Source organism: Solanum lycopersicum, chromosome 6 (genome assembly GCF_036512215.1).
Source record: "Solanum lycopersicum chromosome 6, SLM_r2.1".
Taxonomy (NCBI): domain Eukaryota; kingdom Viridiplantae; phylum Streptophyta; class Magnoliopsida; order Solanales; family Solanaceae; genus Solanum; species Solanum lycopersicum.
In genome coordinates, this window is record NC_090805.1 from 47,946,734 (window position 1) to 47,959,952 (window position 13,219).

The window sequence follows — 13,219 nt, forward strand, 5'->3', positions numbered from 1 at the left end:
CTTTTTTAAACATTTACATTCAACGTATACATACATGTTACCTCCTACCAACATAACTATTCCTTTTCTTGTTTGAATATGTTCGTATCAATTCATCCATCACTAAAGCAACTAAAGACCGATCCCTGGTGCAACCCATCACCAACCCACATGAAGCTTAGACTGAATAGGGGAAAAAAAACATAAGTTAAAGCAATTGTTTACAAGTAGAGATTCACTCTACTACATCAGGTACTTGAGACCAACATAATATATGGTTTTTTTTTTTAATGAAGTCAAACTAACATTGCAACTTACTAGTACTTTGCCTCTATTTACTTGACCTATACAAATGATGGTGAGAGTAGAAATTCTGGTAGTAATTTCTTTAAAGGAATCCCACAAAAGGGACACCAAGGTTTTGGATGTTCATCATCTGTGTTAGACTTGAAATCTGAAGGATAATATCCAGGCATTTTGAAGATGGGTGAAGGGGCTAATATTGAAGCCCATCTCTTACAGCACATGCAATGCCATAGCGGAGCAATTGGGCAGATACGCATAGAAACAGCACATCGAGACAGTTTGTGTGTTCCAGTATCACACTTCACCCCCTGACAGATAGCGGAATCTGGAGAATCAAATGGTACTGATGCTGAGCAGAAACTACATTCCTCCTTCTCTACATATTCACAAAAGGAGGGACGCTGACTGCAAAATAAGACGGAGTGAGTTAGAATCAGCAACATCCACGTGAACATGTTACTCGTATCTGTATCATCACACAACGATCAACTTGAACACTAATGGTCAATAAACAAGAACTGGCACATGAAAATTCAAAGTTTCCATCATCAAGAAAGAAAAGGTTTCATCTGCATCAATGTGATAAAGCCTAATCAACTGGTTAAGAATAGAATTCAAACAAGTAAGTTAAAATGCAGATTTCTTTTATCAATTCCTTAAAACCAATCAATGTTCGTATATAGTTAAGATCTAGGAGAAAATGAGCATCATTTTAGATCACAAATATTATTCTATTTTACACTAAAAAGATAGTTAGCTGGAAATTTTTTTTGAAACATCAGAATGTTGAAAACACTAAGACAATGCAAATGGCATAGATCATGCGTAAGAGAAACTATTAAAGCAGGCATGTGGTGGAACTACCTCTTCTTAACGGTTCGTACTTCATCTGCAAGAAGTTTCAGATCATTCTTTACATCTTTACGATGACTTGCAACCCACTGCTCCATCTGTGTTGTTCCAATAGGGACCCAGTAACCAGGTTTAGTACCCTTTCCACGAGAAGCAGAGGCGAAATCAAGAAAGACAGTAAAGCTATAGCCTATCAGCCTATCTCTCAGTTCCATTTCACTATTTGAATGAAGCTGACTCCAATCCAATTTTTCATCTTCAGCACCACCAATGACCTCCAAAAGTTGTGATTTCCCATCAAGTTTATCTGTCTCCACCTTTTTCAAGACTACCAGCTTACTGATGATGTTGAGGAGTTGCAACTTACGCGAGGAGATCTCTGGGAGACATTTAATTGCTTCAGACAAGTTTGCAGAAACTCCAACAGAAGATTTCAACCATTTAAGTACAACATGTTCTACATATTTCGGAATAGACTGTTTAAAGGCCAAGAGTGCTGCTACAACATCCCAAACAACCAGTGGTTTATCCAAAGGTTCATGCTGATTTAATGACCATAATATATTATTCTCCCAACTAATTAGCTCTTTCTCAGGAAAATCTGGGAATATTTTGACCTCAAAATCGGGACAAACAGTAGAGGAAATCTCCAGTTGCTGTCCTCCAATCCATAGAAATTCTACTGCAGCTTTCAGAGCCCTGGAAGTTTTGAACAAAGCGATGTTAGTTTCTCAAGCAAGCTATCCTTCCCACTAAAGCACTACCACTAGTTTATCATCTGTTTTCAAAAATAAAATAGATAGAAGCACAGGGCAGTTGTCAGATTATTTCTGGTCCATATTAGTGTGAATACGTAAAAGATGTAAGCCTTAACTTTACAGAAGACAACATATCAATAATCAACAAAATATCATTCATCACAATGACAGTTCCAAGTATAGATATCCATTTTTTGTTCATGTAGTTTATGTTTAACTTTTAATTGAAAGATGGATCTATGCACATTGGAAAGTAGCAGTTTCACATAGCAGATAAGGAAATCTGTGTAGGAGAACTCATTGATTAATATAATGGTATAGCTTTCTTGAGAATGATAATGGTATAGCTTTAACAATAAAACCTACTTTTCCCTCACAAAAGATTAGGAGATGGAGGAGAAAAATGATCTAAAACTATATGGACTTTTTAAGCATTCTAAAATTGCGAACTCCGGAATTTGTTGAAACTGGGAGGTCGTACGTACACAATAAAGAACACCAGTCATAAATTAAATACTAATAGTTGACAGAAGAATCTTCCGGACCCTTCTTTTGTAAAAAGTACTAACAAGAGCATGACGAATTTTTATTAGTAGATGATAAATCTGCAGCCTGTAACCTGTTAACTATATACTAGATCCAGGTGAAAATTGGCATCTACAAATATATAGAACAAACAGCCAAAAAGGGAAAATAGAATACCTTGCCTCATACATTGGATTTAGTAGCGCAGTAGAAAAAGCTCTTACCTGCACAGTGTGTATAACTTTTGTTGGTATAGAAGTACTAAAACAGAACATAAAAGACTAAACATCTCATTCAATAATACCATTATTAAGAAGGATTTTTAACTGATTATCTATTTATAATGCGAGAAGCTTGTAATGAAAGAAAAGTAGATCTTATAAAGGGCGTATACTAGTTTCAGGAGGGAGTTTCTAGTTGAACTTAACTGCTGAAAAACTGTACTGATCAAGATTTAACAAGACTTAATGCATTCTGTTCTAAGAACAAATACCAAGATGGTACTAAGATGCTGGCAAGAATTATCTATCCGCTGCGCTTTTACGGGAGAGTTTCCAGTAAAATATTTCAGTGTGATTGTACTAGATTAATATTAGCGAATAAAAGTGGTCAAGTTATCCTGTGAAGGTAGGGGAGAAAAAAAAATCAATCATTTATAAAAAAAGACCAATGCTTTCTTCTCTCTCCTCTCTCTTGGCGCAGGTTAACCTAACGTGCACCGTCGAGATCCATGGAATGAGGACGAGGTAGGGAGCAGGACGGCCTAGGAAACATTCACTTGTAGCATTTGGTAGATCTGTAGAGTTTCGATTGCCGGCGGAGGCCTCATCTTCAAAAAACCCTACCATATGGAACAGTTGACACCACTGAAACCCTCATCCAGTTCCAGCAAATTGACACAGGCGGATACATGTATTGAGGCAGCCGAAGTTCTAGCTGGAGATTCACAACCCCAAGAGCTACAGGGGTCCGCTGCAGCTCACTCAAACCTCAGCTCCCCTATAATGAGAATTGGGCAGACAAGAGACCTACTGAGCAGGGTGACAGGAAACTCCAGGAAGTGCCGGAGTGATGGAAGAAGTGATAGACCTGGAAGTTGTTTATGGCTTCAATACAGTGGAACAAAGAAGAACTCTATAGCAAAGCCTTATTAATATGCCACTAGTCTTGTGTGGTTTTAGTGCTGTTTCTCTCATCTGGTGATAGAGTTAGTGGTAATCTAGTGAGTTATTATAAGGAAAAGACTTTGCTGAGTGTGTTAACACTCTTGTGCTGAATAAATTGAAATGGATAGGGAATTTTTCAACTAGAACAATAAACAACAAGGAACAGATAGAGTGGTGCAGTTTGGAAATGGATGATGACGTGGGGCAACATCCCTCTTGAATATGATCTGCCTAACCAGGATATTCGTGTTTGCTATGTTCATTGAAAATTGTGAATTAGTATACAGACAAACCACACTCAAAATAAGGAATGAAGGGATAATGCATTACCACAGCCAGCACCAGATTCCCCGGAGATACGGCTAGACCTAAGCAAGAACAAAATGCATTTGGCACCTGCAAAGAATTTTTTATTTATGAAACAGTTGGTGATAGAGATGCATGAACCAAGATACACGTGCGTACATCAGCAGAGCCTTCCACACCAGGTGTATTGGAAGGAATAGGTACTTCACACAGGGAATTTTCATGTAAAATCCAGCAGCGTATGGAGTCATCCTGCAAAATATTCAGGAAGAAAGTTTATCCTACAATTAAATTATGCTCAAAATGCAATCTCACATCAGGTTTGGTAAATAGACTGTTTAGTTACCAAAAAAAATAATCTCACATAGGGATTTGGGGGACGGAATTAGGAAAATTCTTGTATGATATATTACTTTTACAGCCATCATAGTCAGAGAGACATCCAAAGAGTGCTCTCCATTAGGTTGATAACAGTAACACTATTCAGAGAATGGTAATGTTGTGGTTTAAATGTTAAGGAAAATAGTCAGAAAATAGACATAAATAGTCCAAGTAGAAACACCAAATAATAAAGTAGCATACCTGGCTGCAGCTGTATAGGCAACGTCCGTCAAAAGCCCAAGATAGACCTGTAACCTAGAACACATCAACACAAGTCAATATCTCCAGATGCTAAAGAGGCAAGGATTTGAGTATCAGTAAGAACTCACAGCATGGTTATGGGCATCACAGGAGCCAGCTTTCTCAAATCTACGAAGAAGAATGTCACAAGTCCACACTTCAACTGATCCAGATCCCTTGCCAATGGCTAATAGCATTTTGTTAGGCGACTGCCCAGAGACCGTGAGGGAAACCATAGAGGCCATTGCAAAATCGGCAGCCTTTACCTGTTTAGACAACAAGAAACAGATAATGAGATGAAAAAGTGAAAAAGGAATAATTATAGAAATTTTGTATGTCAAAAAGAGACCTCCTTCAATAGCGAAAAGGCCAAACCACTAGGTTCTGTTGATTCTACTAGTCTTCTGCAACACGCCTGCCAGATTTTCACACTACAAAATGAGAAGTAAGAAGAATAAATTGTTGAACCTATTAACTTGTGCAAAAATGCAATATATTGCAGGCTATTGCATTAACTGAAACCAACATCTACATTTATAGGCGTCTTCTGCAGTTAGTATGATTGTTTAGCATCAGTTTGATTCACGATGTTATGACATACGGAGATGGGTATGCAGTGAGTGGAACTCTTAACACGGTATCAATATGTATGCAATGAATGATTCCCCGGTATCTGTCTGAACTTCCATCTAGAAAGGAAGCAGATCATGTCATCCATGGAGATGGGAGATGGGAGATGGGAGATGGGAGATGGAAGAAATCCAAATTGACGCTTGAATGGTGGTCACCCACTGTTGGATGTTGTCCAGAAGAGGTGGAAAGAAGTGTACGCTTTGCCCCTGAACATGTGGTTGCAAACCAATTTCAAGCAGATCAACAGATGAGTGGGGAATGGATTAAAACAGAGGAGGAAACCTCACTCAGAAATCATCGGCGCTGGGCCTGGTTTAAAGTTAGAGGTGACGGTTCAGAGGTCCCTAGAGAGAAGGAAATGGAAAATGACGGTTCATTCTCCCACCAGTTTGATTCAGGATATAACTAAAGCTTCTATCCTTGAAAGCTTCCATTCTGCGGTTCTATTACCATTTGATTACTTAATTTCTTCCTAAATAACAAGGAAATTTAGCATTATAATATCGGATGGCACAAACACATATCTCGTCCCAGAAACTTGGACACAACTGTTCTTGGCCTCTTTCTTTACCAATTGATTACTTCATTACTTCCTCATTGACAATACAACGTTAACTATTAATAACGATCTTTTAGATTTACTATAATAGAATGGTCACTAAAACGTACTTCTTATTTAAGGCTTTCATTTAACAATTCTTCCCACTTGAACTTTATTTTGTCCTCATTGCCAATTATAAAACCACCTCATCCCTTCATCTAGAGCTAAGTGCTCTAAGTTGTTTTGGATTTTCTTGTCTTGATTTGTCTATTCAGAAGATAAGATTAATACTAAGGAGAAAAAAACGAAGCAGAGGAGTCTCTAGACAATCAGGTGAAAAATAGAGGAGTCAGCATGCTAACAACTTCTTTTCATTTCATGGCAGAATGCGTTGAAGTATACTGCACTCATAGCTGCTCTTTTGCTATGATTATTGTATAATAAAAATGTAGATACGTACCTCCCATCGGAACATCCAGTAGCCAATAAAAGCAGAGGATCTGAAGCATCAGAAATGAACAAGCTCCAACTGATTGTTGTGATCCAAGAATCATGTGCATCGAGAAGTCCAACGAGCACTGTTTTATTTGAGTCCGGGATGTTCATAATAGAGTAGCTTTCAGGTTTATGAATTCTCCACAACGATAGTACGCCACTCTTCCCACCAACAGCAAGTACAGAACAGCTACTGGTCAAGACATTAGCAGAAGATATACCACATCCAGATGTCTGCGGCAGACAGGGTGACCATGCAACAATGAGTGAGGACAGCATTGCATTGCGAGAGGCATATTCCTCAGCAGTGATCAGTGATTGACGGTCATCTTCAAAAACTTTCTTAGAAGACCTTGATCTTAAGCGAGGAGCTGTAAAAGTACTTTTCTGATTCTGACTGCATGCTTTAACCTCCATCACCTAAAAAAAAAGTAATAGCATCATAAGAAAAACTGGTATTGAAGTTGGTACTAAGTAAATTTCATCATCTAAATAACTAAATAATCATTTGCCAAAAGTAGTTCTTAAATGTTCACTTCTTTTCTCCTCTATCTCTGTCTACATTCTTTGCAGTCTAAGTAATTACAGCATGTGATAGTACAATATTCATGCATAGTGAAAATACTTGGAGGAACCAAAGAGATCAGCAAGTACGGGCAATGTGTTCAGTCTCTGACGCTTAAGTTCCTTTCTCATGTTAGAGATTGGCAGATCATCATCATCTCCCTCATCAAAGCAAGCTTGACTAGGCTGTTAGAACAGAAATCAAGTCAAACCAAATACAGCTGAAGATACAGAGAAGAGGCACTGTTTCATGTGAAAAGAGTAAAATCCACACAATGGAGAAAACAATGAATTTAACTTACATCAGCACCTTCTGAGACTCTAAAGTTTGCTGCCTGAAAATTGGTATTTTTGAGATAGCTATACAGCATGTTTGATATATCCATGACCTGTGAAGTTTGATAATTAGATCAATGGGCAAAGACTAGAAGGATAAAGGTTGGAAGATCACTATGAAGAAACGGGAAAAACCCATTGGAAATTGTTCAAGAGAACCATGTGGCTTGATCGCTGAGGACTAACGTTCTAAACTGAACTTCTAGATGTGACTTGGATGGTTTGTTTTTTTTTTTTGACAAAGTAAAATGCGACTTGGATGTTATTCGAACCAAAATGATAAAGGATCTGGGATAAGAATCGAACAGGAATACAATCTAAAAACAAAGACATGAACTAATTGAATGCTTTCAGGCATTTGCTGAGGTAGTAAAATACTATGTTCCAAAAGAATAGCACTGGGTATTAAAGTCTTCAATCTGTGAGGAAGTATCCAAAACGTTATAAATATATTATTCCACATCCTTGTTTGATTCATACCTCTACCCACTCTGTTGAAAACTCAAGAAATGGCATCCGGTAAAGTCTCACATGTCCTTCAGTAGTGCAGACTGCAAGCAAACAACTAGACCAAGCAAAAACATTGTTATTCACATTACTGTTGAGAACGACCAAAGATCATTCACTGATATGCTTCATAGATCATACCCAGAATTTGAAGCAAATCCAATAGGTGACCAGGATATTGACCGGGCACATGGCCGATTTTCCCGATATTGTTTTTCTTGAGGAGAGGAGTCTCGAGATAATGCAATATGTAACATGCAATCAGAGAGTAAATCTGTGAAGATTTAAAGTCGAAATTCAGGCATAGTTGGAACACATATACGAACCATTAATAAGTTGTCTGACTAATTCACAACACTTTTTTGAACTAGTAATAAATTTACTAATGTGGGTAATCTCCCGATACCCAAGTGGTAGTAAAGCAAATAACCTATACAATATATGTTCTGTACAGAATACATCATCTTATACTAACAAGAATCCCATTCATGCACTAAAAATCAACTGTACAAGACATATAACATTACCTTTTCTATCAATGAACCCAACAGAAAAAGGTTTGCCAGGAGGTATAGTAATGAGACCTCGTGATCCCAATCGTTTAGCTGGATTCTGAAAAAAAGAAGAAAAATATTACTTTTCAATAGTACGTCTGCTAATTCAATGCCTAATCAATGATACTAAATCCCCAACATGGGTAGTGGTGCAATGGTGGGACTACTCCACCCTTAACCAGAGATCTCGGATTCAAGCCCGGGCTATGGAGAAAATCCTATTAGAAAAGCCACCTCCAAATGACTCTGCAGTGCATAATTCAGATTTAATCGGAGCTCTAAGACACCGGGTGGGAAACCAAATAAAAAATGATGCTAAGTCGAAAGTTTGTTAAAAATCCAAAAAGATGCAAACTTTTACAGCATTATTACAAGAAAGGCAGAAGAGGATCAGCTGTGAACAAGAAATTTACCAATATGGTAACAATATGACCGGAAGCTACTGCCAACAAATTCTCCTCTGACCAAGCTACAGAATTAGGGTGAGATGGGGAAGCCACAAGTATAGAAGCTTGAAAACTCGAAGACATTGTTGTATTTAGCAGACCAAATTGTAAATCCTGAGAAACATGTCAGCAATTACAAACTCCTTCTATACAGAATAAACAGGAGTCCATTTTTATACAGAAAAAAAGGGGAAAACTGAAAATAGTCAATTTTTGTACAGAAAAAAAAGGGGAAAACTGAAAATAGAGAATCACAACAAGGAAAATCATCAATGCTGAAAGTAACGACCTTGAATCAATTCAACAATAAAATTACATGCTTCAATGGCGTCTTCTTTGATAACTTAATTCAGAGAACTTCGGCAAACTGGGGTTTTAGGGGTTTATAGGTTTTCTTTTAAATTTGGTGGCAAACGACCAATTGATTAAATTTGGACGGTTAAATTGAAATTATTAAAGTGTAATTTAGGTGTATTTTAACTGTTTAACTCATGAGATTATAAAATTAAAAAAAAGATTGCTTTATTATTTTCGGATAAATTTGGGATTTTTTTAAATATAAAATTTGGGATTAAGTGAATTATTACTTAAAAACACTTTCTATGTTATCCAAATACGGAGCGGATAATTTGTTAGATTATAGTGGCCTAATTACCCTAAAATTCAATTAATAAAATATGATATGAGGATGCTCTATGCTAGATTATACCTCTTCGTTCATTTTTATTTGTGATGTCACGCTTTTGAATATCAATTGACTAATTTTTTAAAGTTAAATTAAATTACATTAATTTGATATTTTAAATAAAAAATTTAGATATACAAAAAATCTATGAAAATACTATAAATTGCAATCTTTGCATATCAATGCGATGAAAAATACATCTTAAAATATTAATCAAAATTCTTATAATTTGACTCTAAAAACAAAAATCATGACAACTAAAAATAACTCTAAAAATATTTATTTACAAATAAACTTTATTATTAATAAGAGTTTCTATTAAAAGTGGCAAAACTTAAACCGTTCTATATTTGGTTATGGCCGAAAAGCTTCACTCCCATTTTTGTCTAATAATTTTTTTATACAAATAAAGTGAATTGCTAGTTAAACTTAATAAGAAAAAGACATTTACTTGCATAGTTGTTACTTCAAGGTCTAGGACAAAAATAATCACTTTCTACCCATTTAAGAGTTTTACCCAATAAAATTCTCTGACCATAGTCCATAAATGAAGTTTAAGAAAGGTAAGAGTATTACCACACATTAAGGACCAATTTGATCATTTTCTCGTTCTGTAAAAACAATAAACACCTTTTTAACAGAGACATTAAGTTCGGCTATCCAGCTTAAACAGAAGATGAGAGGTAAACTAAAACAGCTTGTGCTCTTAGGCACAGAAACATGCCTGCAGTTTTAATATGATAGTTATACAAAGTTCAAAATCTTTCGCAAGCCAATATCAGAAAGGGAAACTTATAAGACATATAACGACGACTAACGAACTATAACAGTTTGTGTTCCTAGCTACATAACATGTCTGAAGTTTTCATTTGATAGTTGTACCAAAGTCTATCAACTAAACTGATGTTTGATCCATCCATCATCCGTTCACAGGATTACAAGGCTCACACCAAGTTGCAGGTCAGTGAACGACTGGCTTTAGAGGATGTGCTCTCAGTTTTGACATATCCAAGTTACTATCAAGATCTTCATCTAATTCCCCAACGACGCTTCTGCAACAATTTAACAGGAAAACCTATTAGGGCTTAAAGGAATTCTTGTTTTAGGTGAACCATATGCATCCTTAAAAAAGAAGTGGCAGCAAACAGTGCACATACATGTTGTCTCCCCTTATGATATAAAGACCTAACACAAGTTGCTGTACACCTTCCTGCAAATAAAAGCTAAGGGTTAGTAGTACTTAACACAGCAAGCACAATAATGCAAATAAACCACAGCATAATTGGAAAAAGGTTTACTTATAGGGGTATAAGCATGGAAAAAAAAAAGGAACCTTAATGTGAAAAAAGCCCATAATAGCATGAAACTATAGTTAGCAAACAATTTCAGTCATACCAAAGCATCTTGTTTCACATCTACTGCAGACTGCTACAGCGCCGACATTCAGGAAAACCATACTCAACAACATACCCAGTGTAATCCCACAAATGGAGTCCGAGGATGGTAGGATGTACACAAACCTTACCCCTACCTTTGTGAGGTAGAAAGGCTGTTTCGGATAGACCCTCGGCTCAAAAAGGAGGAAAACCAAACTCTACCATGAAAAAATTATGTTACCCGATTTTCAAAAAAAACCAAATTGAAGATGAAATCTCACTCTTCATTACCTAGATTATGCAACCATGAGGGACTTTTTTAAATGCTGCTTGTTGCTTTGTACTTTCTTTGGCAATTTTTTATGAGAATATTGTCTACTTAGATAGAAAGTAGAACCTGAAAATTCAAATTTTCAGGCATTCAAAAAGTACTTCTAGTAACTGACTAGACTACCATGTAATGACTGAATAAATTCTAGCAAATATTAATGAGCTGGAAAATACTAAGAATCCTAGAAACTACAAGCACCAAATAGAAACATCCACATATATCAAAATGTCGTTCAGAAGTAATTTGTATAAATAACTGTACACCATTACTAAAATGAAATGTCTAGACATGATTAATGAATTCTTCAGATAAGACACAGACGAACCTTTGTTGAATATACTCTCTCATGAGATTCATCAAGAATCAAGTTTGTAGCCTGGTCGAATCCTCTCAGAACTCCCTGAAAAAGAATCAAGAAGTCAGCAAAATAAAGGGTCTCCAGCACAGTATTTGGCAACAAAAGCAAAACAATGTCTCACCACAATATTCCGTCCATCATTTGTAATAACTGAGATAGTTTCTGGAAACACCAAAAGAAAGAAAACAAATAGTGTTATTCCTTAAAACATGAGCTAATCTCATCAAGCAAGACAGAAAATAAATACAAGGACAGTCCACGTACGATCAACAAGAGACTCAAGCCCAAGTCCAGATGCCATGTTGCAGAGTGAGCTGAAACTTAGTTGTCAGCTTCTTGGTAAACTGATGCTAAAACCTTGTCAAAACATAAAAGGAAGCCCACAAGTTAAAATACTTTTAAGCAAAATAAATAATACTAATATGCAAGAATGTGGCCATATAAGAGCTATGTGGGCTTGAACAATTTGCTGGCTAAACTTATGGGTGGGGCATTTGCTCATTTTTCTAGGAAGAAACAACTCATTGAAAATATCAAACAAAGAGCTGAAGGCAGCCTAATCGAGTAGAGATTGGAATTATCATAATATTGTCATTTGCTTTAATACCAATAAAAGATATGGAGTAATGCAAACACAGTCAATTTTTGCAGAACATAAAATATTTCCAAATCCCTTTTTCTCATCCACCTTTAGTCAGTCAGTTTTCTAAATGGTTTTTTCTTAAATCCCAAGATCAAAAGCTATAGTTTAGGTTTCATAAAAACGAAACAGAATGTTTGAGTACTATCTATATATCCCCTTTTTTCCTGTTGAAAAGCTTACAACATAATTAAACCTAGATAGATTATTCCACCGAGCAAAGGGATGAACCATTTTACACCAAAATGGGCAATAAGATTTTCTACCAATTCTAAAGCAATATTATTCCTTCTCTGCATAACAACACAACTTCCACTATTCAGAGACTCTAGAATTACGAAAAAACAAATATCCAATAATAATCTTCATTTGAACTCACCTAGAACCTGGGAGATGGCAAGTATCCCATGTGCGCAAAAGCTGGCCTAGACACCACAGGAACTCACCGGAACAAATGTTTCAAATGCAAACAATACACAATCCCGTAACATTTATACTCAACACTGTTGATTTTTTTTTTCCAACTTTGCACATCGTATTAAAATTATAATCAGAATGCTGAACAAAATACATACATAGTACAGAAACACAAACATAATCAAATTAATTTCATTCCAATAAATATAAACCCTAAATTCCAGTACAGTACTCTCGTATCGTCTTCTAAGTTCGATATACAGTTCATACAGTACCTGAATAACAAAAGTTCATTCCGATATTAAATCTGCCGCCGTATCAGATATTAATTATATCAGCCGAATCAAATTGAAGCAACAAAAAAATGGCGGAGATGATTCAATACATGTAAGAGCTTAGAAATCGGAAAAACAAATAATTTCTACTACAAAGCAAAGAAGAGCCCTAAAATTAGTAATTTACCTGCGAAAAAAAATCGTCGAGGAGTTCTCGAAACTCGAACTGAGGAGGAGAGTGAGACGCCGTGCGTTAAAGTAGGTACTCAGTAAAATTACACAAGTGATCCTTATAACTTTTGTCTAAACTTTGATTTGGTCCTCAATATTTTACTTATCTTGAGATTTGATTCCTCAATAGATGAAAATTAAGCCGGAGTAGTCCTCCTAGAGCAATCTAGGTGATTTAACTACACTCAATTAGAATGAGGGGATTATGATATGAGATTAAAAATTATATCACAAGTATTGTATAGTATAATTATGTATATCATATGTATACAAAATTCTAACTATTAGAATAAATAACAAATTCATTAGTGATTTTC

At 36.0% G+C, this 13,219-nt stretch overlaps 2 protein-coding genes across 8 annotated transcripts; both read right to left on the reverse strand.

Annotated features, from left to right (window-relative positions):
- Nucleotides 1-163: 163 nt before the first annotated feature.
- LOC101266425 (uncharacterized) lies at nucleotides 164-9,149 on the reverse strand. Of its 3 annotated transcripts, XM_069298817.1 has the most exons (17): nucleotides 8,879-8,942; nucleotides 8,557-8,703; nucleotides 8,316-8,389; nucleotides 8,117-8,201; nucleotides 7,731-7,863; nucleotides 7,563-7,647; nucleotides 7,049-7,135; nucleotides 6,837-6,932; nucleotides 6,148-6,602; nucleotides 4,863-4,944; nucleotides 4,603-4,779; nucleotides 4,475-4,528; nucleotides 4,052-4,144; nucleotides 3,917-3,982; nucleotides 2,598-2,644; nucleotides 1,150-1,836; nucleotides 164-690 (listed from the first exon to the last, which is right to left on the reverse strand). In XM_069298817.1, the coding sequence occupies exons 5-17, from the start codon at nucleotides 7,844-7,846 to the stop codon at nucleotides 324-326; spliced, it is 2,412 nt and encodes an 803-aa protein (XP_069154918.1). In that variant the 5' UTR covers nucleotides 7,847-7,863; nucleotides 8,117-8,201; nucleotides 8,316-8,389; nucleotides 8,557-8,703; nucleotides 8,879-8,942; the 3' UTR covers nucleotides 164-323. The 3 variants fall into 3 exon arrangements, with proteins under 3 accessions (XP_069154918.1, XP_004242120.1, XP_010322458.1); XM_004242072.5 differs by lacking the exon at nucleotides 8,316-8,389 and having other exon boundaries at nucleotides 8,879-9,149; XM_010324156.4 differs by lacking the exon at nucleotides 8,879-8,942 and having other exon boundaries at nucleotides 8,283-8,389; nucleotides 8,557-8,697.
- Nucleotides 9,150-9,958: 809 nt separating this feature from the next.
- On the reverse strand, nucleotides 9,959-12,997 carry LOC101267415 (sm-like protein LSM8). 5 transcript variants are annotated; one of them, XM_010324155.4, is made up of 7 exons: nucleotides 12,859-12,946; nucleotides 12,359-12,671; nucleotides 11,604-11,696; nucleotides 11,461-11,501; nucleotides 11,307-11,381; nucleotides 10,432-10,484; nucleotides 9,959-10,326 (listed from the first exon to the last, which is right to left on the reverse strand). In XM_010324155.4, exons 3-7 carry the CDS (start codon nucleotides 11,638-11,640, stop codon nucleotides 10,236-10,238), a joined length of 297 nt encoding a protein of 98 aa, XP_010322457.1. In that variant the 5' UTR covers nucleotides 11,641-11,696; nucleotides 12,359-12,671; nucleotides 12,859-12,946; the 3' UTR covers nucleotides 9,959-10,235. The 5 variants fall into 5 exon arrangements, with proteins under 5 accessions (XP_010322457.1, XP_069154920.1, XP_069154919.1 ...); XM_069298819.1 differs by having other exon boundaries at nucleotides 12,359-12,503; nucleotides 12,859-12,897; XM_069298818.1 differs by having other exon boundaries at nucleotides 12,359-12,703; nucleotides 12,859-12,894.
- Nucleotides 12,998-13,219: the final 222 nt, after the last annotated feature.

Excerpts from the sequence above, each read along its gene's own strand:
- LOC101266425 (XM_004242072.5), bottom strand. The coding sequence starts at position 8,673 with ATGTCTTCGAGTTTTCAAGCTTCTATACTTGTGGCTTCCCCATCTCAC. Across the intron at positions 8,202-8,556 it reads GTCATATTGTTACCATATTG|AATCCAGCTAAACGATTGGG; the intron begins GTAAATTTCTTG and ends TCTTTTTTTCAG. Across the intron at positions 6,933-7,048 it reads GAGTCTCAGAAGGTGCTGAT|CCTAGTCAAGCTTGCTTTGA; the intron begins GTAAGTTAAATT and ends CTGTTCTAACAG.
- LOC101267415 (XM_004241326.5), bottom strand. The coding sequence starts at position 11,640 with ATGGCATCTGGACTTGGGCTTGAGTCTCTTGTTGATC. Across the intron at positions 11,502-11,603 it reads GCTTGAGTCTCTTGTTGATC|AAACTATCTCAGTTATTACA; the intron begins GTACGTGGACTG and ends TGGTGTTTCCAG. Across the intron at positions 10,485-11,306 it reads AGAGAGTATATTCAACAAAG|GAAGGTGTACAGCAACTTGT; the intron begins GTTCGTCTGTGT and ends TTTTATTTGCAG.